The sequence below is a fragment of the Stegostoma tigrinum genome, chromosome 9 (genome assembly GCF_030684315.1).
Source record: "Stegostoma tigrinum isolate sSteTig4 chromosome 9, sSteTig4.hap1, whole genome shotgun sequence".
Classification (NCBI taxonomy): Eukaryota; Metazoa; Chordata; class Chondrichthyes; order Orectolobiformes; family Stegostomatidae; genus Stegostoma; species Stegostoma tigrinum.
In genome coordinates this window covers 97,491,617-97,515,744 of record NC_081362.1, presented here as the reverse complement: position 1 = coordinate 97,515,744, position 24,128 = coordinate 97,491,617, and the positions used below count along the sequence as shown (strand labels likewise).

At 49.3% G+C, this 24,128-nt stretch overlaps 1 protein-coding gene across 1 annotated transcript; it reads right to left on the bottom strand.

Moving 5' to 3' along the window:
- Positions 1-1,906: 1,906 nt before the first annotated feature.
- LOC125455210 (E3 ubiquitin/ISG15 ligase TRIM25-like) lies at positions 1,907-21,426 on the bottom strand. The gene is made up of 7 exons (XM_059648862.1): positions 20,842-21,426; positions 18,801-18,896; positions 16,467-16,700; positions 11,799-11,970; positions 8,440-8,535; positions 3,777-3,872; positions 1,907-2,577 (listed from the first exon to the last, which is right to left on the bottom strand). Exons 1-7 carry the CDS (start codon positions 21,424-21,426, stop codon positions 1,952-1,954), a joined length of 1,905 nt encoding a protein of 634 aa, XP_059504845.1. The 3' UTR covers positions 1,907-1,951.
- Between the last annotated feature and the right edge of the window lie 2,702 nt (positions 21,427-24,128).

Genomic DNA, 24,128 nt, shown 5'->3' with positions numbered 1-24,128 from the left:
GTGTAAGAGAGTGGGACAGTATGGGACAGTATGGGAGTGTAAGAGAGTGGGACAGTATGGGAGTGTAAGAGAGTGGAACAGTGTGGGACCATATGGGAGTGTAAGAGAGTGGGACAGTATGGGACAGTATTGGAGTGTAAGAGAGTGGGACAGTATGGGACCATATGGGAGTGTAAGAGAGTGGGACAGTATGGGACAGTATGGGAATGTAAGAGAGTGGGACAGTATGGGAGTGTAAGTGATTGGGACAGTATGGGACAGTATTGGAGTGTAAGAGAGTGGGACAGTATGGGACAGTATGCGAGTGTAAGAGAGTAGGACAGTATGGGATATTATGGGACAGTATGAGAAGCAGCTGAGGACTATGGGTCTGTACTCGATCCAATTTAGAAGGATGAGGGGAGATCTCATTGAAACGTACAGAATACTGAGAGGCCAGAAAGTGAACATGGAGAAGATGTTTCCACCAGTTGGAGAAACGAAGACGCTGAGGACACAGAACGGAGATGAGGGATGTCTTTCAGCCAGGTGGGTGGTAACTGTGGAACTCATTGCTGCAGTGGTCTGTGTAGGCCTTCTCATTAAGTCTGTTTAAGACAGACACAGATACATTGATCAGTAAAGGGATTACTGGTTACAGGAGGAAGGCAGGTGAATGGGTTGACAGCCATGATTGGGTGGGGAACAGAATGAATCAGATGAAAGGCCTATTTCATCTTCTACATGTTATGGCCTTACACTCTCCCTCAGAGCCAAGGGCTTAGAATTGGCAGGCTTTGAAGGACTTTAGCAATGTCTCTCCTAGTAGGCTGGTCCAGAACATTAAGTCAAAGGCAACCATGGTGGGTTGTAGAATTGGATTCAGAATTGGCTTGGCCATTGAGACAGAGGGTAGATGTGGAGGGGTGTTTCTCAGAGGGGCATATTTAAGACAGGGATAGAGTGACTCTTGATTATCGTGGGGATGAAGGGGTGTGGAGAGATGACAGAAGAATGGGTTTGAGAAACTTACCAGCTGTGATTGAACGGTGGAGCAGACCTGATGGACTGAATGGCCTAATTTGTGCTCCGATATCTTATGGTCTTATGATATTGTTTGAGAAAGGGTGGGACAGAAAGAGATAGAGACTGTGACAGAAAGAGAGAGAGACTGGGATAGTGTGAGAGTGGGACAGTGTCAGAGAGAGTGGGACAGTGAGAGAGAGCGTGGGACAGAAAGAGAGAGAGACTGGGACAGTGTGAGAGTGGGACAGAAAGAGAGAGAGGCTGGGACAGTGTGAAAGAGGGTGGAACAGTGTGAGAGTGGGTGGGACAATGTGAGAGTGGGGCAAAAAGAGAGAGAGTGGGACAGTGTGAGAGAGGGTGGGACAGTATGAGAGTGGGACAGAAAGAGAGAGAGAGTGAGACAGTGTGCAACGGTAGTAGATTCGCCAACTTTAGGTACATTTAAGTCGTCATTGGACAAGCATATGGACGGACATGGAATAGTGTAGGTTAGATGGGCTTGAGATCGGTATGACAGGTCGGCACAACATCGAGGACCAAAGGTCCTGTACTGTGCTGTAATGTTCTATGTTCTATGTGTGAGAGAGGGTGGGACAATGTGAGAGTGGGGCAGAAAGAGAGAGAGACTGGGACAGTGTGAGAGTGGGTGGGACAGTGAGCAAGAGAGTGAGACAGTGAGTGTGATGGTGTGTGACAGAGTGAGACTGTGTGCGACAGAGTGAGACTGTGTGCTACATAAAGTGTAGAACTGACTGTAATAAACTGAGCAGATGGATATGAAGGAAAGGAATTTATTGAAGAATGTGTTCCTAAGGAGAAAGCTCTGCAGTATATTTACTTTATTGAGGCGATGGTGAGGTTCCTTTTGTTGAAGGCGAATAAGTGGAGATATCATATCCTCAGTGCCTTGTGTCAATGAGCCTGATGTAACTGGTCCCAGTGGGTTTCAGCTTTCTGGCCTCAGGTGGGAGCCCTGGTACAACAGGCTACTGGTGCTGCTGTTGCTGCTGGAGCTGCTGGAGCTGCTGGAGCTGTGGAGAGCACACGGGGCTACCAGCTGCAGCAGTGTCATCAGCAGATTGATGAGGCTGGAGACCTGCTCAATCAGTTGCTCACAGCCACTCTGCATGAAGTGCTGTAACATGGTGAGGTCAACGTGGATTTGGCCGAAGCCAGTCTGGATGTCTCTCCGAATGGCTTCAGGATCTGCTGTTTCATGCCAGAGTCCTGACTCTACCCCTGACCCTGTCCCAGCACTGATCCCTGACCCTTCCTGGACCCCTGACTGTTTCCCGATCCCAGACCCTCCCAGTTGCTGTGCCAGGGTGCCTTGGGGATTCATATGGTCAGATCCACATTTGAATGGCTGTAGCGTCTCGCCGTCCTCCACCACTGGCCTCTTCCTCTTGCGTGAAGATGTCTCAGGATGGACAGTAATGTCACTTCTGGCTGCTCCTCCCTGACTCACTGTGGGCTGCCTCACTCTTGCTCTGATCCAGTGCTGTGGTTTAGCCGTGGGCTCACTGAATTGCTGGGATTGTCTTGCTGTGCTTTCCAACACGGGCACGTCATCTGCATGGACAGAAGAAGATGTGAGGATTGGACTGAAACTTATCAGAAAACAGCTTCTCAGCAGCCCATGGAGCTCACTGTGATAATCCATGACCTGCAGGAGCCAGGCTGTGAGTATTCGAGGCTTTCCCCCTGTATCCTGGGCACTTGTCGCTCGTGTTGGTCCCTGTAACTAGTCACCTCCCACATCCAGGACAGAGTCCCTGAAGGCTCATCCTGCACAGGGCCTGTTAGTCACATTGTCATCAGAAAGGTAGATGGAAAGAAACTGCATTTATATACCATCTTTCATGGCCTCAAGATGTTCCAATGAAGTGCAATCACTGTTGTAATGTAGGAAACTCAGAAGCCAAATGGTGCACAGCAGGATCCCACAAACCGCAGGTGAGAGTGGTACCCAGTGAGCCAACGGTTAGCATTCAGGTTCAATGTTGTCTTCGCAACAAACTCCGTCAGTGACAAGGCCAACTCTCCACCCTTCACTGATTAATTCACGTCAGCATTTACTCATTCCAGCCACGCCACAGGCTACTTTTACTCATTGAGAGCTCCCAACATTATCCAAATCATTGGCCAAATCAACTTGCTCCTCAAGGACTAAGAGCCCACATAATGAATGAGATGATGAACAGATAGTAACAAGTTGCTGGAGAATGACTCGATTGGAACCTTGGACAAAGGCTCAGTGAAGGCTGATGTCGCTGCTCCAGCTGATGTGTCTAGCAAATTTCAAAAAGCGTTCACTCAAGGGCCGCACGGTAAATGTGTTGGTAATAGGAACAGCAAGACAGAAAAGGACAGATAGCAGCGACAGATTGTGCAGGGACTACCGCTCGTGTTTCTTGATGGACTGGACTTAGGAATATAGGGCATCATTTCATAGCCTGCAGCAAATAGTTGCCCTGAAAATGGGAACACTGACAGAGGAAGGGAGTGGGGGGGAGGGGAGGTTTAGTAGCAGGCCTCAGGATGATAGCAAAAATCCTGCAAAATAGCCAGACACAATTTAAGATTGAGCAGTGTGAAGAGGTCCATTTGTTGGAGTTCCCAGTTCCCTGGTGGCGGCAACTGACCCACAACCCCAATTTCCAATCCCGTCATGTACTGTGCTAACAGTTATCAGGAATACTGCAGCATGAGGGATGAATGGTTAAAGGCAGGTAGCGAGATAGTATAGAGTGCAGGCCGTTGTTACTTACAGTGGGATAGATGCTGATTGGATTTGTGGATCGAGGGGGAGGCGTAATCCTTCTGTTGTGGAGCAGTCAGTGCACATTGACAAGGTGCTTCACCATCTGAAACAGACAAGGCCCGTGTTAACCCAACAGCTCACACCCGGTTTCGAGAATCTGAAATAAGCTGCCTCTTTAATGCAAATGCTGGCTCAGCATATGATCCAGGAGTGAGGTCACTGGGCTGACTCTGAGTGGGATCTTCCTCATCCTCGGAGTTGGAACAGGAGGTAGAGTACTGGCCAATGGCTTGCTGTTGGCAGGCTGACACCCTTCTGCCTCTGAGTGGGTAACCACTAGGCACAGTTACCCACTGAGCAGCACCAGACAACCAGGAATTACCATCAGAGCTGACTGTAGGGAATGGGGAGGACTCTGGCAGGATATTTCCAGCTTCCAAGTGGTCTCCCATTCAACTCCCAAGTTCTGCAGCTCAGTGGATGCAGTCTCTCACTCGGAGAGAGGAGCAAGGGCAGTGTTACAGTGTTGAATTCCTTACTGAGAATTGGCTGCCTAAATGAAAACCACGATCAAAGTGCAGGAGACACTATTGCCCAAACAATTCCTGGAAATGTTTTTTTCCCAATCCTTGAAGGAGCTGGCTGCCTCCCACCCTCAACCTAGAACAACACAGTGCAGGAACAGGCCCTTCAGTCCACTGTGTCTGTGCTAACCATAATGCCATCTAAACTTATCTCACATCTCTAATGTCCTTGAGGGAAGGAAACTGCCATCCTTACCTGCTCTGGCCTACATGTGACTCCAGACCCACAGCATTGTGGTTGACTCTGAACTGCCCTGTGGACAATTAGGGATGGGCAATAAATGCTGCCTGGCCAGCAACACCCTCATCCCGTGAATGAATAAAGAGGAGATCTCTCTGTCACGTGCCTTTTCATGTGTCTGTCTAAATCCATCTGAAACTTTTCTATTGTATCTGCTTCTGTCATCTCCCCTGGCAGAGGATCCAGGAACCTACCACCCTCTGTGTAAAAAAAACTCTCCTTGCACATCTCGTTTAAACTCTCCCGCCTCACTTGATACCCATGCCCCTATTTTCTGACATTTCCACCCTGGGGAAGAGATCCTGACTTGGATTGTTTTCATGAGAACATCAGAGACTGAGGGGCAACTTGATAGAAGTTTATTTAAATTTCTAAGAAGTTGCCCCTCAGCCTCCAACATTCAGGTGAAAACAATCCAAGTTTGCCCAACCTCTCCCTATAGCTAATACCCTCCATTTCAGGCAACACCCTGAGCTGCACACAATACTCCAAATATGGTCTAACTAAAATTTTATACAGCTGCAACATGACATACCAACTTTTATACTGAATACCCCAACCGATGAAGGCAAGCATGCTGTCCGCCTTCTTTATCACTTTATCCACTTGTGTTGGCACTTTCAGGGAGCTATGAGTTTGCAGCCCAAGATCCCTCTGTACATCGTAGAAACATAGAAGATGGAAGTAGGAGAAGGCCATTTGGCCCTTTGAGCCTGCTCTGCCATTCATTAGAGAGGATTACATGCAGGCAAGGAAGGAGCTCAAAAATGGTCTGAGGAGAGCCAGGAGGGGGCACGAGAAAGGCTTGGCAGAAGGAATCCGGGAAAACACAAAGGCATTTTACACTTACGTGAGGAATAAGAGAATGGTCAAAGAAAGAGTAGGGCCGATCAGGGATAGCATAGGGAACTTGTGTGTGGAGCCTGAGGAGGTAGGGGAAGCCCTAAATGAGTTTTTTGCTTCTGTCTTTACGAAAGAATCGAACTGTGTAGTGAATGAAACCTTTGAAGAGCAGGTGTGCATGCTGGAATGGATAGAGATAGAGGAAGCTGATGTACTGAAAATTTTGTCAAACATTAAGATTGACAAGTCGCCAGGCCCGGATCAGATTTGTCCTCGGCTGCTTTGGGAAGTGAGAAATGCAACTGCTTCGCCACTTGCGAAGATCTTTGCATCCTCGCTCTCCACTGGAGTCGTACCTGAGGACTGGAGAGAGGCAAATGTAATTCCTCTCTTCAAGAAAGGAAATAGGGAAATCCCCGGCAATTATAGACCGGTAAGTCTCACGTCTGTCGTCTGCAAGGTGTTAGAAAGTATTCTGAGGGATAAGATTTATGACCATCTGGAAGAGCATGGCTTGATCAAATACAGTCAACACGGCTTTGTGAGGGGTAGGTCATGCCTTACAAACCTTATCGAGTTTTTTGAGGATGTGACTAGTAAGGTTGATGAGGGTCGAGCTGTGGATGTGGTGTATATGGACTTCAGTAAGGCATTTGATAAGGTTCCCCATGGAAGGCTCATTCAGAAGGTCAGGAGGAATGGGATACAGGGGAACTTAGCTGCTTGGATACAGAATTGGCTGGCCAACAGAAGACAGCGTGTGGTAGTAGAAGGAAAATATTCTGCCTGGAAGTCAGTGGTGAGTGGGGTTCCACAGGGCTCTGTCCTTGGGCCTCTACTGTTTGTAATTTTTATTAATGACTTGGACGAGGGAATTGAAGGATGGGTCAGCAAGTTTGCAGACGACACAAAGGTCGGAGGTGTCGTTGACAGTGTAGAGGGCTGTTGTAGGCTGCAGCGGGACATTGACAGGATGCAGAGATGGGCTGAGAGGTGGCAGATGGAGTTCAACCTGGATAAATGCGAGGTGATGCATTTTGGAAGGTCAAATTTGAAAGCTGAGTACAGGATTAAGGATAGGATTCTTGGCAGCGTGGAGGAACAGAGGGATCTTGGTGTGCAGATACATAGATCCCTTAAAATGGCCACCCAAGTGGACAGGGTTGTTAAGAAAGCATATGGTGTTTTGGCTTTCATTAACAGGGGGATTGAGTTTAAGAGTCGTGAGATCTTGTTGCAGCTCTATAAAACTTTGGTTAGACCGCACTTGGAATACTGCGTCCAGTTCTGGGCGCCCTATTATAGGAAAGATGTGGATGCTTTGGAGAGGGTTCAGAGGAGGTTTACCAGGATGCTGCCTGGACTGGAGGGCTTATCTTATGAAGAGAGGTTGACTGAGCTCGGTCTCTTTTCATTGGAGAAAAGGAGGAGGAGAGGGGACCTAATTGAGGTATACAAGATAATGAGAGGCATAGATAGAGTTGATAGCCAGAGACTATTTCCCAGGGCAGAAATGGCTAGCACGAGGGGTCATAGTTTTAAGCTGGTTGGTGGAAAGTATAGAGGGGATGTCAGAGGCAGGTTCTTTACGCAGAGAGTTGTGAGAGCATGGAATGCGTTGCCAGCAGCAGTTGTGGAAGCAAGGTCATTGGGGTCATTTAAGAGACTGCTGGACATGCATATGGTCACAGAAATTTGAGGGTGCATCCATGAGGATCAATGGTCGGCACAACATTGTGGGCTGAAGGGCCTGTTCTGTGCTGTACTGTTCTATGTTCTATGTTCTATGTTCTATTATAATCATGGCTGATTGTCCAATTCAATAGCCAAACCCCACTTTCTCCCTGTAAGCTTTGGTCCAATTTGCCCCGAGTGCCGTATCTAGCCACCTCTTGAATACATTCAATGTTTTGGAATCAACTACTTCCTGTGGTAATGAATCCCACAGGCTCACCACCTTGGGTGAAAAAATTTCTCATCTCTGTCCTAAATGGTCTACCTCGAATCCTCAGACTGTGATCCCTGGTTCTGGACACACCCACCATCGGGAACATCCTGTCTGCATCTACCTTGTCCAGTCCTGTTAGAATTTTATACGTATCTCTGAGATTCCCCTTCATTTGTCTGTACTCCAGCGAAAACAATTCCAACCTAATCTATCTCTCCTCACATGTCAGATGGCCCTGCCATTTACTGTACACCTTCATCTTGTATTTAACCTCTCAAAATGCATCACTTCACATCACTTGCCTGGATTAAGCTGCATCTGCCATTTCTCTGCCCAGCTCTCTTGCTTTATCCCCACTGTATCCTTCCTCACGATCTACAATTTCACCAATTTTCGTGTTGCCTGCAAACTTACTGATCAGAATACTTACATTTTCATCCAAATCATTTATCTATATTACAAATAACAATGTCGATTCTTTTCCAAATGTAAGTACATCCTGTTCCTAAGAATCATCTCCAATGTTTCCCTACCACTGATGTAAAGCTCAGCTGCCTACAATTTCCTGGATTATCCCTGTTTGCTGTTTTTAAACAAAGAAATACATTGACTATTCTTCAGTCTTCAGAGACCTTGTCTGTGACTAAAGAGGGTCAACTTTAATCTCGATGTGGCCTCTGAGGGACTTCTCTTTTTAAATATATTCGCTCATGGTAAACAACAGCTTATCACGCTGAAGGGTGCTTTGGAGTTGATCACATAGCTGTGGGTCTGGTGTCAATGTCAGCCAGACCAGGTAAAGATGACAGATTTCCTTCCCTAAAGGATATGAGGGAACCAGATGGGTTTTTAATCATTAATGCCATAAACGTGCCTAGCTTTTAATTGCAAAGTTATACATTGAATTTTACTTCCAGATGCTGTGATTGCAGAATTTGAACCTCAGTCCCCAGAGAATTAGCCTTGGCCTCTGAGCCAGCAGTGAGACAGAGACCCTGTTTTGTGTGAAGCTCTGTGTTGGCTGGGACTGAGATATTGTGAAGATGTCACTTACATTGCAGGAATGTCTGACAGGCTGCTGACTCCAGTGGTCGGGACATGCACTGTGTTGGTAGCTCCAACAGAGGCCAGGAGGCCTCCATTTCATCATCTGTAGGAGGTGTAGAGAGAATAACCAGCTATTACTCAGGGTGATACAAACCCTAGGATCACTCACTCAACAGTGGCAGATTTAAATTATGAAGGAGGCAGGGCAGGGAGCTCAGATTGGAGCAGAGACAGTCATTTCCAATTATTACTAGGCTCAGGTCTAGACCAGCTACTGGACTAATAACTGGACAGGCAAAAGAGAGAATGTGTTTCCATCCTATCTTGGAAAGTTTGAGAATTGGAATTCAATTCCAACAAACACTAGATAAACAGGGAACAAAACCAAAGTCGCTGGAAAAGCTCAGCAGGTCTGGCAGCAACTGTGAAGGAAAAGACAGAGTTAACGTTTCGGGTCCAGTGACCCTTCCTTGGAGTGCTCACCTGAAATGTTAACTCTGTCTTTTCGTTCACAGATGCTGTCAGACCTGCTGAGCTTTTCCAACAACTTTGTTTTTTGTTGCTGATTTACAGCACCCGCAGTTCTTTTGGTTTTTATTCACTAAATAAGCAGCATGGAAGTGAGAGTGAACATGTTGGATTGACACTAAAATCCAACTGAAGGCCTTCCGCAGCAAACAAAAACTGTTCTTACCGGTCTATGCCTACATGTGACTCCAGACTCACACCCTCAACTCGTAACTGTCCCCTAATGTCTAACTGTCCCCTAATGTAGTCTAACTGTCCCCTAATGTCTAACTGTCCCCTAATGTCTAACTGTCCCCTAATGTAGTCTAACTGTCCCCTAATGTCTAACTGTCCCCTAATGTAGTCTAACTGTCCCCTAACATCTAACTGTCCCCTAATGTAGTCAAACAAGCTATTCAGTTCCCTCTTTCACTTAGAATCCCTACAGTGTGGAAACAGGCCCTTCTGCCCAACAAGTCCACACCGACCCTCACAGCATCCCACCCAGACCCATCCTTCTATCACCCACACACCCCTGAACACTACAGGCAATTTAGCATGGCCGATCCACCTAACCTGCACATCTTTAGACTGTGGGAGGAAACCGGAGCACCCGGAGGAAACCCACGCAGACACGGGGAGAATGTGCACACTCCTCACGGACAATTGCCTGAGGCTGGAATTGAACCCAGGGCTCTAGAGGTAACCACTGAGCCACCATGCCACCCGAAAACAAGACTTTCCAAGGCTCACCATTCCTTTCACCAGGAAGCAGGCTACACCTAGATTTGAATTTGGGTCAAAGAGTTCAGAAACCAGTGTGCTCACCCTTACTCCATGGCAGACGCTCACTTAAAGAATCTCTTTGGTAATTCTCCAATTCTCACCAAAACAAACCATGAATTTGCTTGAAGATTGTCTGGAAGGGGTCAGTGGGATTTATCTGTGATGGGCCAGTGGGAATCACCTGGAATGGCTCAGTGGGATTTACCTGGGATGGGTAGGGGGATTTACCTGGGATGGGTAGGTGGGATTTACCTGAGATGGCTCAGTAGGATTTACCTGGGATGGCTCAGTGGGATTTACCTGGGATGGGTAGGTGGGATTTACCTGGGATGGCTCAGTGGGATTTACCTGGGATGGGTAGGTGGGATTTACCTGGGATGGCTCAGTGGGATTTACCTGGGCTGGGCCAGTGGGATTTACCTGGGATGGGTCAGTGGGATTTACCTGGGCTGGGCCAGTGGGATTTACCTGGGATGGCTCAGTGGGATTTACCTGGGCTGGGTAGGTGGGATTTACCTGGGCTGGGCCAGTGGGATTTACCTGGGCTGGGTAGGTGGGATTTACCTGGGCTGGGCCAGTGGGATTTACCTGGGATGGGTCAGTGGGATTTACCTGGGCTGGGCCAGTGGGATTTACCTGGGATGGGCCAGTGGGTTTTACCTGGGATGGGTAGGTGGGATTTACGTGGGATGGCTCAGTGGGATTTACCTGTGATGGGCCAGTGGGATTTACCTGGGATGGGTCAATGGGATTTACCTGGGATGGGTAGGTGGGATTTACCTGGGCTGGGCCAGTGGGATTTACCTGGGCTGGGTCAGTGGGATTTACCTGGGATGGGTCAGTGGGATTTACCTGGGATGGGTAGGTGGGATTTACCTGGGCTGGGCCAGTAGGATTTACCTGGGATGGGTAGGTGGGATTTACCTGGGATGGGTCAGTGGGATTTACCTGGGATGGGCCAGTGGGATTTACCTGGGATGGGTAGGTGGGATTTACCTGGGCTGGGCCAGGGCGATTTACCTGGGATGGGTAGGTGGAATTTACCTGGGATGGGTAGGTGGGATTTACCTGGGATGGGTAGAGGGATTTACCTGGGATGGGTAGGTGGGATTTACCTGGGCTGGGCCAGTGGGATTTACCTGGGCTGGGTCAGTGGGATTTACCTGGGCTGGGTAGGTGGGATTTACCTGGGCTGGGCCGGTGGGATTTACCTGGGCTGGGTCAGTGGGATTTACCTGGGATGGGTCAGTGGGATTTACCTGGGATGGGTAGGTGGGATTTACCTGGGCTGGGCCAGTAGGATTTACCTGGGATGGGTAGGTGGGATTTACCTGGGATGGGTCAGTGGGATTTACCTGGGATGGGCCAGTGGGATTTACCTGGGATGGGTAGGTGGGATTTACCTGGGCTGGGCCAGGGGGATTTACCTGGGATGGGTAGGTGGAATTTACCTGGGATGGCTCAGTGGGATTTACCTGGGATGGGTAGAGGGATTTACCTGGGATGGGTAGGTGGGATTTACCTGGGCTGGGCCAGTGGGATTTACCTGGGCTGGGTCAGTGGGATTTACCTGGGATGGGTCAGTGGGATTTACCTGGGATGGGTAGGTGGGATTTACCTGGGCTGGGCCAGTAGGATTTACCTGGGATGGGTAGGTGGGATTTACCTGGGATGGGTCAGTGGGATTTACCTGGGATGGGCCAGTGGGATTTACCTGGGATGGGTAGGTGGGATTTACCTGGGCTGGGCCAGGGGGATTTACCTGGGATGGGTAGGTGGAATTTACCTGGGATGGCTCAGTGGGATTTACCTGGGATGGGTAGAGGGATTTACCTGGGATGGGTAGGTGGGATTTACCTGGGATGGCTCAGTGGGATTTACCTGGGCTGGGTCAGTGGGATTTACCTGGGATGGGTAGGTGGGATTTACCTGGGCTGGGTAGGTGGGATTTACATGGGCTGGGCCAGTGGGATTTACCTGGGCTGGGTAGGTGGGATTTACCTGGGCTGGGCCAGTGGGATTTACCTGGGATGGGTCAGTGGGATTTACCTGGGCTGGGCCAGTGGGATTTACCTGGGATGGGTCCATTCCCAGTGCCATGTGAAGTGCTTTTCACCAGTTGGGTTTTCACCAGGTTTGAAAGTTCTGCGACTGTTCTGCTGAGCTCTGTTAGTTTCATGTCCACCGTCAGCTGTGTGTGAGAGAGCACTTGCTGAGCAGCTGTGATCTTTGTGCTGTGATACTCCTAAACAGATGAGAAGGCAAACGCTCAGGCAATTTGATAGGCAGGCAGTCTGACAGGCAGGCAGAGAGGCTGACAGGCAGGCAGAGAGGCTGATAGGCAGGCAGTCTGACAGGCAGGCAGAGAGGCTGATAGGCAGGCAGAGAGGCTGGCAGGCAGGCAGTCTGACAGGGAGGCAGAGAGACTGATAGGCAGGCAGGCAGTCTGACAGGCAGGCAGAGAGGCTGACAGGCAGGCAGAGAGACTGATAGGCAGGCAGTCTGACAGGCAAGCACAGAGACTGATAGGCAGGCAGGCAGGCAGTCTGACAGGCAGGCAGGCAGAGAGGCTAATAGGCAGAGAGACTGACAGGCAGGCAGAGAGACTGACAGGAAGGCAGAGAGACTGACAGGCAGGTAGAGAGACTGATAGGCAGGCAGAGAGACTGACAGGCAGGCAGTCTGACAGGCAGGCAGACAGAGTCAACCCTTGCAGATGTGAGTCAATCCTACACACCCAGTAACAATTCCCCATAGACCCTGAGCCATAGGACCTCAAACAGTATCGCACAGGAGCGGGCCTTTCGACTCACCATGTTCATGCTAACCATGCTGCCATAATAAACTACTAACCTCTGTGTAAAATATGCATCTCACACATCTCCTTTAAACTTTGCTCCTTGCACATAAAACTATGTCCCTGGTATTTTTCCTTCCTACCCTCGGAAAAAGTCTCTGACTATCCACCCTGTCTATGCCTCTCATGATTTTATAAACTTCTATCAGGTCGCCTCCCAGCCTCCAATGCTCTGGTGAAAAAATTCCGGGTGGAAAACCTCTTGTTATAGTGGATTCACTCCAATCCAGGCAGCATCCTGGTAAAGCTCTTTTGCTCCCTCTCCAAAACATCCACTTCCTTTCTGTAATGCAGCCACTGAAACTTCACACAATACTCCAAATGCGGTCTAACTAGAGCCTGCTACAGCTGCAACATGACTTGTCAACCTTTATACTCAATGCCCTGACCAATACCATACGCCTGCTTTACCATCTTATCCACTTGTGTTGCCACTCTTAGGGAGTTATCGACTTGAGTGCCAAGATCCCTCACATATTCATGCTCCTAAGGGCCCTGCCATTTGCTGGAGACCTTCCTCTTGCATTTGACCTCCCAAAATGCATCACCTCACACTTGTCTGGATTAAAGTCCACCTGCCATTTCTTTGCCCACCTTTCTGAATGATCTATATCCTGCTGTATCCTTTGACAACCTTCTTCACTAGCAATAGTTCCACCAATGTTCATGTAATCTACAAATTACTAATCAGGCCACCTACACTTCCATTCAAATTACTTATACATATATATTACAAACATTAGAGGTTCCAGCAATGATTCTTGTCAGACACCAATACTCACAGACATATAAGCAGGAAAACACACTCCACTGCTATCCTGTTCCTTCAATGACCAAGCCCATTTTGTACCCAAATTACCAACTCACTGTAGATCCCATGTGACTTAATCGTCTGGACCAGCCTACCATGAGGAACCTTGTCAGATGCTGTAGTAAAGTCCATGTAGATAACATCCACTGCCCTACCCTCATCGATCATCTTCGTCACTTCCTCAAAAAACCCAATCAAATTTGTGAGACAAAACCTCCCCCCCCAGAAAGTCAGGCTGAATATCCCTAATAAATCCATTCTTCTCCAAATGTGAATAAAACTTGTCATCAGTAATCTTCTCCAATAATTTCTCTACGACTGATATAATGCTCACAGACCTGTAATTTCCTGGATTATCCCTGTCACCATTCTTATACAAAGGAACAACACTGGCTATTCTCCAGGCCTCTGAGAGCGTGCCAGTGGCTAAACAGGGCACAAAACTCTGTCAAAGCCTCAGCAATCTCTTCTGTTGCTTCCAGCAATGACTGGTGATAGATCCCATACATCACCAACCCAAGGAAACCTAAACAGATAAACAGAAAGCGGGACATAACACCAGTGCTTCGTCAGAGGCTCACTGATGATGTTACCTGGAATGGTGACGAAACGCCTGAAAACTAACCTTCCAGCTCAGCGAGCAAACTCACATCCAGATCCCATACAACCCGGGGACTTTTCTACTTTAATGGTTTCGAGACACACAATATCTCCTCCTTAATATCAACATGCCTCAGAATAGCAACATATCCCCCTTTAATCTTAACATCCACCATGTCTTTTTCCATGGTGAATACCGATTAAGGACTCCACCCACTTCCTCTGGAGCTCCATGCAAAAATTTCCTCCTTTGACCTTGAGTGTACCTACCCTTCCCCTAAGTTGCCCCCTTACTAGCCAAGGACATTAGAGACCTCCTAATTCCTTGTTGAAGTTCTTTCTGCTCCCTTTGTATTTCCTCAAGGGCCTTGTCTGCCTTCTGTTCCGTAAACCTTACATTTACTTCTTTTTCCTCTTTGATTAAATTATCAATATTTCAAGTCATTCCAGGGTCCCTGAATCCTTCCATCCTTACCTTTCATTCTCACCGAAACCTGTTGGTCCTGAACTCTGATTGACTCTCATCCACATGTCATTGTAGATTTACCCTCAAACAGCTGCCCCCATTCTGATTATCTCTGGTTCCTGCCAGCAGTATTATAATTAGCACTGTCCCAATGTAGCACTTTCACCCGACGGACAGTCATATTTTTATCCATAACTATCTTTCAATGTACAGAATTATGATCACTGTTCCCAAAGTGCTTCCCACTGAAACTTTGACCGTCTGGCCAGGCTCATTCCCCAGTATAGGATCCCATGTAGGCCTTCTCTAGTTGGGGCTATCTAAATATTGTTTCAAGAAATCAACTGAATGCACCAAACTAATTCTGTCCCATGTTGTGCTCCGTCTGTCACTACAGTGCCCACTCTCCTTGCCTGTCTAAGTCCTTCTGCAAGTCCCCTGTTTCTTCAGCCCTACCTGACCCTCCACCTAGATTGTATCATCTGAAACCTTAGCAACAATGGCCTCAGTTCCTTTGTCCAGAGTGTTAATGTATAATGTGAACAGTTGTAGTCCCAAATTTGGCCCCTGTGGAACTCAATTAGTCACCAGTGCCATCCTGAGAAAGATCCTTTCATCCCCACTCTCTACCTTCTGTCATCAGCCAATGCTCTGTCTATGCCAGTATCGTGGCTCTAACACCGTGGACTCTTATCCTATTTTGCAGCCTCTAGTGAAGCACCTCATCAAAAAAATCCAAATAGATCCTGGCCATTGGCTCTACTTTATCTATTACCTCCCGACAGAATTTGAACAGATTTGCCAGGCATGACCTCCCCTTGACGAATCCGTGCTGACTCAGCCCTGTTTTACCAGGCACTGCTGAGTACTCTGCAATCTCACCCTTAATAATGTACTCTAAAATCTTACCAACAATGAAGGTCAGGCTAATCGACTTATAGTTTCATATCTTCTGTCTCCCTCTCTTCTTAAACAAGGGTGTTACATTAACCATTTTCCAGTCCTCTGGGATCCTCATGGACCCCAGTGATTCCTGAAAGATTCCCACCAATGTCTCCACAATTTCCTCAGTTACCTCCTTCAGAATCCTGGGGTATTGTTCGTCCAGTTCGGGTGATTTATCCACCCTGAGACCTTTCAGCTCCCCCTGCACCTTCTCCTTGGTGATGTCCACTACACTCACCTCTGCCCCCGACTCTCTTGAAGTTCTCATATGCTTTTGGTGCTTCCCCTGTGAACACTGATGCAAAGTAACATTCAGTTTCTTCACCATTTCTTTGTTCTCCATTACTACTTCTCCAGCCTCATTTTCCAATGACCCAGTGTCCATTTCTGCCTCTCTCTTACCTACATTGGGGAAATTAAACGTCACCTACTGCAACAACCCTGTTGTTTTTACTTCTTTCTATGACCTGCTTACATATTAGATTCCCTACAGTGTGGAAACAGGCCCTTTGACCCAACAAGTCCACACCGCCCCTTGGAGCATCCCACCCAGACCTATCCTCCTATAACCCACACACCCCTGAACACCACGGGAAATTTAGCATGGCCAATCCACCTAGCCTGCATATCTTTGGACTGTGGGAGGAAACTGGAGCACCCAGAGGAAACCCACACAGACACGGGGAGAACGTGCAAACTCCACACAGACAGTCGCCCGAGGCTGGAATTGAACTCGGGTCCCTGGCGCTGTGAGGCTGCATTGCTAACTACCGAGCCACCGTGCTGCCCCGCCCACATGGCATGTGTTCCTGGGCATATGGGTTCCGCTAACTCCCACTGGCTATTAGGAGGCCTGTAGCATAACTCAATAGACTTTGAGTCAATCGCATTGACCTTATAGTGATCCCCAGATCCCAAGTTGATCCTCATAGACTCCAGGTCAATGCCATTAGACCCAGAGTCAGCCTGCACTGATCCAGATTCAGTCCCATAGACCATGGCTCAATGCCTGCAGCTCCAGGCTGTATTCCCAGGGACCCTGGCTCAATGTGTGCTGCGGACCTGAATGAGTTGGAAGCTGTCACTGAGCCTGGAGATTGTTTCCAGTTGCTGCTTCTCCCGGTTCAGATCGGAGCACTTGTGTTCCATTTGGCTCATGAACCTGTTCGCCTGGCTGATCCCGTTCCTCTGTTCCGTGCTAATCATTTCCATCACCTCTCTCTGTGCCTGCTCAACATTTTCAATCAGCTCTGCAAAATTCTGCAGTATGTCGGATTTCACCCTGCTGTGGAACTCCTGATGAACAGAAGGATACAACTCGTTGGGTTAGTCTGAGTGAGGTCAACAAAAACACAACTCACATCTTCCCCCTCCCCCCCACCCCAACCCCGTCACCCCCACCCCCACACAGGGCTACATGGCATTGGCCAGGGGCAGTCCGAGAGATCACTGAGGTTGGCATGGCATGTGTACCTGGGCATATGGTCAGCCAACGCGCCAGTAGAATGGGCAAAACTGGGTGTGAAAGGGAGACTGAGTGAAGTATATTTCACCTTCAAGACCAGGGGTTAGAGCGAAAGAAATTGGACCCGGACCAGCGTGGGGTGTTACTCGTTATTATTTAATCATGCCTCTGTTACGGTAAATGTCTGTTGTGTTGTTGAAGAAAATCTGCAATCTCGTTTGGCCATGTTTCAGTGACGAGCTAAACAAAACATAAACAGCATGTATCACCCCACGGTTTCACATCTCCAGCCGTATTATTAGCTGGGATCACAATAGTGACTTCAAGGAAGATCAAGAGAAAGAGAGAGTGTGAGACAGATAGAGAGAGAGACAGACAGAGAGAGAGTGAGTGAGCAGACAGAGAGAGACAGAGAGAGAGAGAGACAAGGAGAGAGTAAGACGGGGAGATAGAGAGCAGAGGGAGTCAGACAGAGAGATAGAGAGCAGAGAGAGTCAGACAGAGAGTGATAGAGAGAGAGAGTGAGACAGAGAGAAGAGAGCAAGTGAGAGACAGAGACAGAGAGAGTGAGACGGAGAGGGAGATAGACAGAGAGAGAGGGACAGAGTCAGAGAGTGACAGAGAGAGAGAGAGTGAGACAGAGAGAGACTGAGATAGACAGAGAGAGAGAGACAGAGTCAGAGAGAGAGAGAGTGAGTGAGACAGAGAGAGATTGAGATAGACAGAGAGAGAGACAGAGTCAGAGAGAGAGAGCGAGACAGACAGACAAAGGGGCAGACAGGGAGAGACAGCGATGGACAGAGATTTCAGAGGAGCAATTCCAGAGCCCGTGACCAAGGCATTTGAAGGCACAAGCATGATCACCGGAGCAGTGAAATGAGGGTGTGCGAGGGGCCTGGATTGGACGAGGACAAATCACTTGGAGGGTTTGGCAGCTGGAGTAAGTTACCGGGATAGGGAGGAACAAAACCTTGGAGGGGTTTAACAAGATGGAGAAATTGACTGTTAATATATTACTGTACACACAGCCACAGGCAGTGGGGCACTCAAATGATGGAGGAAGAAATTTGGGCCTGAGATCAGCTCACACTTCAACTATGTTCCAATTGGTGCTGGATGTGGGAATGGAATCAAACAATGGAGCAGGCTCGATGGGCTGAATGGCCTGTTCCTACTCCTATTCTTGATGTTTCCCTGTTTCACTAAGAGTCCTGCATTGTCCTTCCTGAGTGGGATGTCAGTCACACGGTTTGTTGGAGACAGATAGAGAATCCAGCGGAATCTCTCAATGCCTTGAGCTCACACACATTGAGTGAAGGGCATGCTGCGCTGCTGGGGGTAGGGATTGGACAAGGCTGGCTGGCGCTGATAGCGGGGTTACTCAAACTGTTGCTAAGTCTCCGTGAGGTGGCACAAGCTTGAGTGCCAACACAGCTCCCACTGTTGCAGCAGTGTGTTCCATTGACCAGACTCTGGCATTAACAGAGCAGTGACATGTGAATGCTCTCCATGCCTGTATCCTGGGGAAAGGGCAAGTGAGTGTTAAAAACTTGAGCAGCCCAGTGACTCTGAGTCTGCAATTCCTCGACTGGCCAGGACCCCCCTGACGGCGTGACCCGCAGATTCAGGGTCTGACAGGGTCACTTGGGGTCAGCTCAGGGTCAGTCTCAAGTGCAAGGTTGGGTTTGGGTGAGAATGTGGGGCAGCTGCTTGCTTCTACCTTATTGCCTGCTCTCCCACAGCTGGACAGGGGCAAGTAACAGGGCTCAGCAGTTTCTCAGAAATCCAGACAAGATCGCAACAGGTCCCAGATCCCAATCAGTCCCAGATTTGCTGCAGGCCCCTAAGACTGTGCAGGAGAAAGGTGTGGGAGCTCAGAGAGCAATGAGTTCCATTTACAGACACATCTGCTTACTCAGGGCTGTACCTACATCAAATAGTTCCACACTGTGCCTCAGTTTGCCCATCTCTCCCAGGGTGATCTGTCTGTCTCTCTCTATTTCCACTTGCCGCTCCTCAATGTGGTTCTGTGCAGAAAAGAATGTGTTTTTGGACATGTAACAGGACAGCAACCCATCACCCCCTGGAACTGATCTAACCCTCATGTTCTGGGCCCCTTCTCCAACATCCCTCACTGTCTGAACTCTAACCTCTCTAACTCTCTGAACCCGCTGTCATCTCTGTCACTCTCAGAAACCTGCATTGGCTCTGTCACTCTGAGCTTGCCCTACTCACCCTCGCTGGCTAAGCCCTCCCTCATTCTCCTTCTCTCTCCCTCACCTTCCCTCACTGTCCCTCACCTTCACTGACACTCCCTCACCCCCCCCATCATCCTCCCTTACACTCCATCATCCTCCCTCACCCTCCATCATCCTCCCTCACTGTCCCTCACTCTCCATCATCCTCCTTCACCTTCCCTCACCCTCCATCATCCTCCCTCACCTTCCCTCACTCTCCATCATCCTCCCTTACACTCCATCATCCTCCCTCACCCTCCATCATCCTCCCTCACTGTCCCTCACTCTCCATCATCCTCCCTCACCTTCCCTCACCCTCCATCATCCTCCCTCACCTTCCCTCACTCTCCATCATCCTCCCTCACTCTCAATCATTCTCCCTCACTGTCCCTCACACTTCTTCATCCTCCCTCATTGCCCCTCACTCTCCATCATCCCCCCTCACTGTCCCTCACACTCCTTCATCCTCCCTCACTGTCCCTCACATTCCTTCATCCTCCCTCACCTTCCCTCAACCTCCATCATCCTCCCTCATCTTCCCTCACCCTCCATCATCCTCCCTCACCCTCCATCATCCCCCCTCACTGTCCCTCACTCTCCACCATCCTCCCTCACCTTCCCTCACCCTCCATCACCCTCCCTCATCTTCCCTCATCCTCCATCATCCTCCCTCACCCTCCATTATCCTCCCACACTGTCCCTCACTCTCCATCATCCTCCCTCATTGTCCCTCACACTCCTTCATCCTCCCTCACCTTTCCTCACCCTCCATCATCCTCCCTCACTGTCCCTCACTCTCCATCTTCCTCCCTCACCTTCCCTCACCCTCCATCATCCTCCCTCACCTTCCCTCACTCTCCATCATCCTCCCTCACCCTCCATCATCCTCCCTCACTGTCCCTCACTCTCCATCATCCTCCCTCAGTGTCCCTCACACTCCATCATCCTCCCTCACCTTATCTCACCCTCCATTATCCTCCCTCACCCTCCTTCATTCTCCCTCACTGTCCCTCACCCTCCATCATCCTCCCTCACTGTCCCTCACTCTCCATCATCCTCCCTCACTGTCCCTCACACTCCTTCATCCTCCCTCATTGTCCCTCACCCTCCCTCACTCTCCCGTCACTCTTCCCTCACCCTCCCTCACTGTTTCTCACCCTCCCTCACTCTCCCTCACTCTCCCCTCACCCTCCCTCACTGTTTCTCACCCTCCCTCACCCTCCCTCACCCTCCCTCACCCTCCCTCACTCTCCCTCACCCTCCCCTCACCCTCCCTCACCCCCCTCACCCTCCCTCACCCTCCCTCACCCTCCCCTCACCCTCCCTCACCCCCCCTCACCCTCCCTCACCCCCCCTCACCCTCCCTCACTCTCCCTCACCCATCCTCACTCTCCCTCACTCTCCCCTCACCCTCCCTCACTGTTTCTCACCCTCCCTCACCCTCCCTCGCCCCCCCCACCCTCCCTCACCCTCCCTCACCCCCACCACCCTCCCCTCACCCTCCCTCACCCCCCCTCGCCCCCCCCTCGCCCCCTCACCCTTCCTCACCCTTCCTCACTCTCCCTCACTCTCCCTCACTCTCCCTCACCCTCCCCTCACCCTCCCTCACCCCCCTCACCCTCCCTCACCCTCCCTCACCCTCCCTCACACCCCCCCCACCCTCCCTCAGTGTATACCCTCTGTGCCGAAGGGTTTGATGCCAGGGTGTGTGGTGAGCAGCTGGCAGTGGGTGTACCTTGATGTCAGTGACCTCCTCCTCCACGGTGACCGTTTCGTGGTCTCGATGCCCTTTAATGGCACACACGCTGCACAGACATGACTGGTTAGTGCGGCAGTAAAACTCCAACGGGCGGCCGTGCTCCGGGCACCGCCTCTTGCCAAAGTCTCTGAGCTGGTCGTCGAGCTGGTGATGCCGGAAGACAGCGTCCTCGTAGTGGGAGCGGAGGTGGAGCTGGCAGAATGATGCCATGCAGACCGTACACGATTTGATGGCTCGGAGTTTGCTGTCGGTGCAGAAATCACAGGGAATATCACCAGGAGCTGCCACGCTCTCGGGGGAGCTGTCCTCAGGCTGTTTCAGTAACCTCTCCACAATCTTACACAGGACAAAGTTCTTGGCGAGTGGGGGCCGGGGGCTAAAATCCTGCCGGCATTCCGGACATTTGCAGGTGTCTGAGTCAGTGTCCTCGTCCCAGCAGCTGCTGATACAATCCATGCAGAAGTTGTGGCCGCATGGAATGGTGACCGGGTTTTTGAATATCTCCAGGCACACTGGGCATGACAGGCTCTCTTCAGACAGGACGGCACCTTGGCTACTCATTGTGGCCTGCAAGAAGTTGCAAAAGGAAAGACCAGTGTAAAATCGGACTTCCTCAGGCACCACTCAAAGCCACATGATTCCACCCCCGTCCCCCTCACACCCTGAAAGCACCTCACACAGCAGTCAGTTTATGCATAGCAAAATCCCATAAACAGCCAGCTGAGCATAGCTACATCTCCTGTATCCATCACGGAGAACTCCTCTGATCCTCTTCTTCGGATCAAGACATTGCGAGCAGTTTCGGGCCATGTATCTAAGGAAGGATGTGCTGGCCTTGGAGGGGTTCCAGAGGATCTTCGCCACAATGATCCTGGGATGCAGGAGATAAGGAAACTCTGGGTCTGAACCTGATGGAGGCTAGAAAATTGAAAAGGAATTTGATTGAAATTGGCAGAATAATGAACAGCCTGGATAGAGTGGACGTGGAGAAGATATTTCCATCAGTGGGAGAGACTAGGACCCAAGGGGACAGCCTCAGAGAGAAAGGAATAACCATTTAGAACTGAGATAAGGAGAATTTCTTCAGCCAGAATCTGTGAGATCCATTGCTAAAGAAGGCTGGAGGCCAAGTCCTTGAGTGTGTTTAAGACAGAGATAGGTAGGTTCTTGATTAACCCTGGGATCAAGGGTTATGGAGAGAAGGCAGCAGAATGGGGTTGAGAAAAATATCAGCCAATCTTGAATATTGCAGCAGACCTAATGGGCCAAATGGCCTAATTGTGCTCCTGTAACTTATGGTTTACTTCATAGCTCCCTGGTCAAATCGAACAATGGTACTTCTGACAGTGCAGCACTCCCTCTGTGCCTGAGCACAGCATCATCGTCTATGCGGGTCCCAGGACCTGGTGTGGGATGAGCAATCTGAGCTGTCTGACTCAGAGATGACAGTGTGGTTAAAGAGATGGAACAGCTACAGGGACAGATTCTGGGTAATTTTCCATCGCGAGCTGTTACCAGAGTAATGGTAAAATAAAGTCACAGCAATAACATAAGCAGATGTCAGGGAGCTGAATCTCCATTTAAGAATGAGATAACTGAAAGGAAGTGTTTGGCATGTCTTGGTTAAATGACGCTCAGGAAGCAGATGCAGACTGAAGTAAGTTAGCAGAAAGCGCACACTGAGGGTGAGGCTGGAGCAGGCCCAGGAGTGACTGTGTTAAGGGGGAAGTTTTGATGAGGGCATAGAGACATCCTCAGATATTGTAAGGAGACATTGGGAGTAACATATGAAGACAGGTATCAATAGGCAAGTATTTTATATGGGTCAGGATTTCATTCAGGCCTCGTGCTGTCTTGTAAAATATGTCACATGTGTCAGATGGCAGCAAAGCTCTGTACATAATCTGACCAGCAGCTTCAATACCCAGAGACAGCAGGAACTGCCGATGTTGGAGAATCTGAGATATTGAGGTATAGACCTGATCAACACCGCAGGCTAATTCAGCGGAGCAGGAAGGCCAACGATTCTGTCCCAGACCCTTCTTCAGAAATCTTTCTCTGATGCTGCTTGGCCTGGTGTGTTCATCCAGCTCTACGCCTCGTTATCTCAGCTTCAATACCCAGCCCAGTTTGTGAAGGACCAATTAGCTGGGTGTCAGTGGATGGTGTCAAAGTATGAAGGAAAATGAAAGCAGACACCAATATATTGTAACAGACGTAACAACCCTGTTCCCAGAAACTATTTCTTTTAGGTAGGAGTGAGGAGGTTAACTTGATGTTATGTCTCATGGACTACCAATTGAAAGAAAGTCATATCAAAGCTCTAACTTTCTGCCTAAAGTTTATCAGGACATCATTAGCAGCTCATGGAGAAACAGTGGGAGTTTGCTGCCAATTGTGCACAAACACAGAGAGCTTTAGCGCAATGCCAGCAAATTCTCAACACCGTGGTGAAGGTGCACTGTCTGGATTAGGCAAACTGTATGTTCTGATGCTGCTAAAACAACCTCCCCTTATTGGCGAAGCTTGGATAAACAAGCTCAGATGGAAATGGACATTCAATACATATTGGAAAATTGCCAGCGTGAACTGAGCCAAAGCAACTGTAGTTTCTGGACAATCTCTTGGTAGAAGACCGTATCGATAGGGTTGGCATTTGTAGGGGAACTACCAAGTGTCACTGATAACAAAAGCTAAAGAGCTATCTAAGGAAAACACCGTGGCTCAGTGGTTAGCACTGCTGCCTCACAGCGCCAGGGACCCGGCCCCAATTCCACTCGCGGACGACTGTCTGTGCGGAGTTTGCACATTCCCCTCATGTCTGTGTGGGAATCCTCCAGCTTCCACCCACAGTCCAAAGATGTGCAGGTTACGGTGCATTGGCCATGATAAATTGCCCACAGCATTCAGGGATGTGCAGGCTGGGTGGTTAGCCATGGGAAATGCAGGCCTACAGGGATAGGGTGAGTTTGAGTGGGATGACCTTTAGAGAGTCAGTGTAGAATTGATGGGCTGAATGGCCTGCTTCCACACTGTAGGAATTCTAAAATTCTACCGGCCTTTGTTACAACAAGTGGGTTCTATCAGTGTTGATTGGGTTTACAAATGTCTTGCTCGGTACCAAATACTGATGAATTGAGTCGTGGCTATAGCACCAAAGTGTGTTGTCTATTTAGATGATGTTGTAACATATACAAACACCTGAAAAAAGAGATGTAAACTAGAAGACCTGAGAAAGGAGCCAAACCTAACTGGCTTAATAA

What these genes read in the sequence shown, in the direction of transcription:
- LOC125455210 (XM_059648862.1), bottom strand. Translation starts at nt 21,426, where the DNA reads ATGAGTAGCCAAGGTGCCGTCCTGTCTGAAGAGAGCCTGTCATGCCCA. An exon ending in AGGAGGTCACTGACATCAAG is followed by an intron (nt 18,897 to 20,841) that starts GTACACCCACTG and finishes TTTTCTGCACAG; the next exon opens with AACCACATTGAGGAGCGGCA. An exon ending in CTGTCAGACATTCCTGCAAT is followed by an intron (nt 3,873 to 8,439) that starts GTAAGTGACATC and finishes TGTCTGTTTCAG; the next exon opens with ATGGTGAAGCACCTTGTCAA.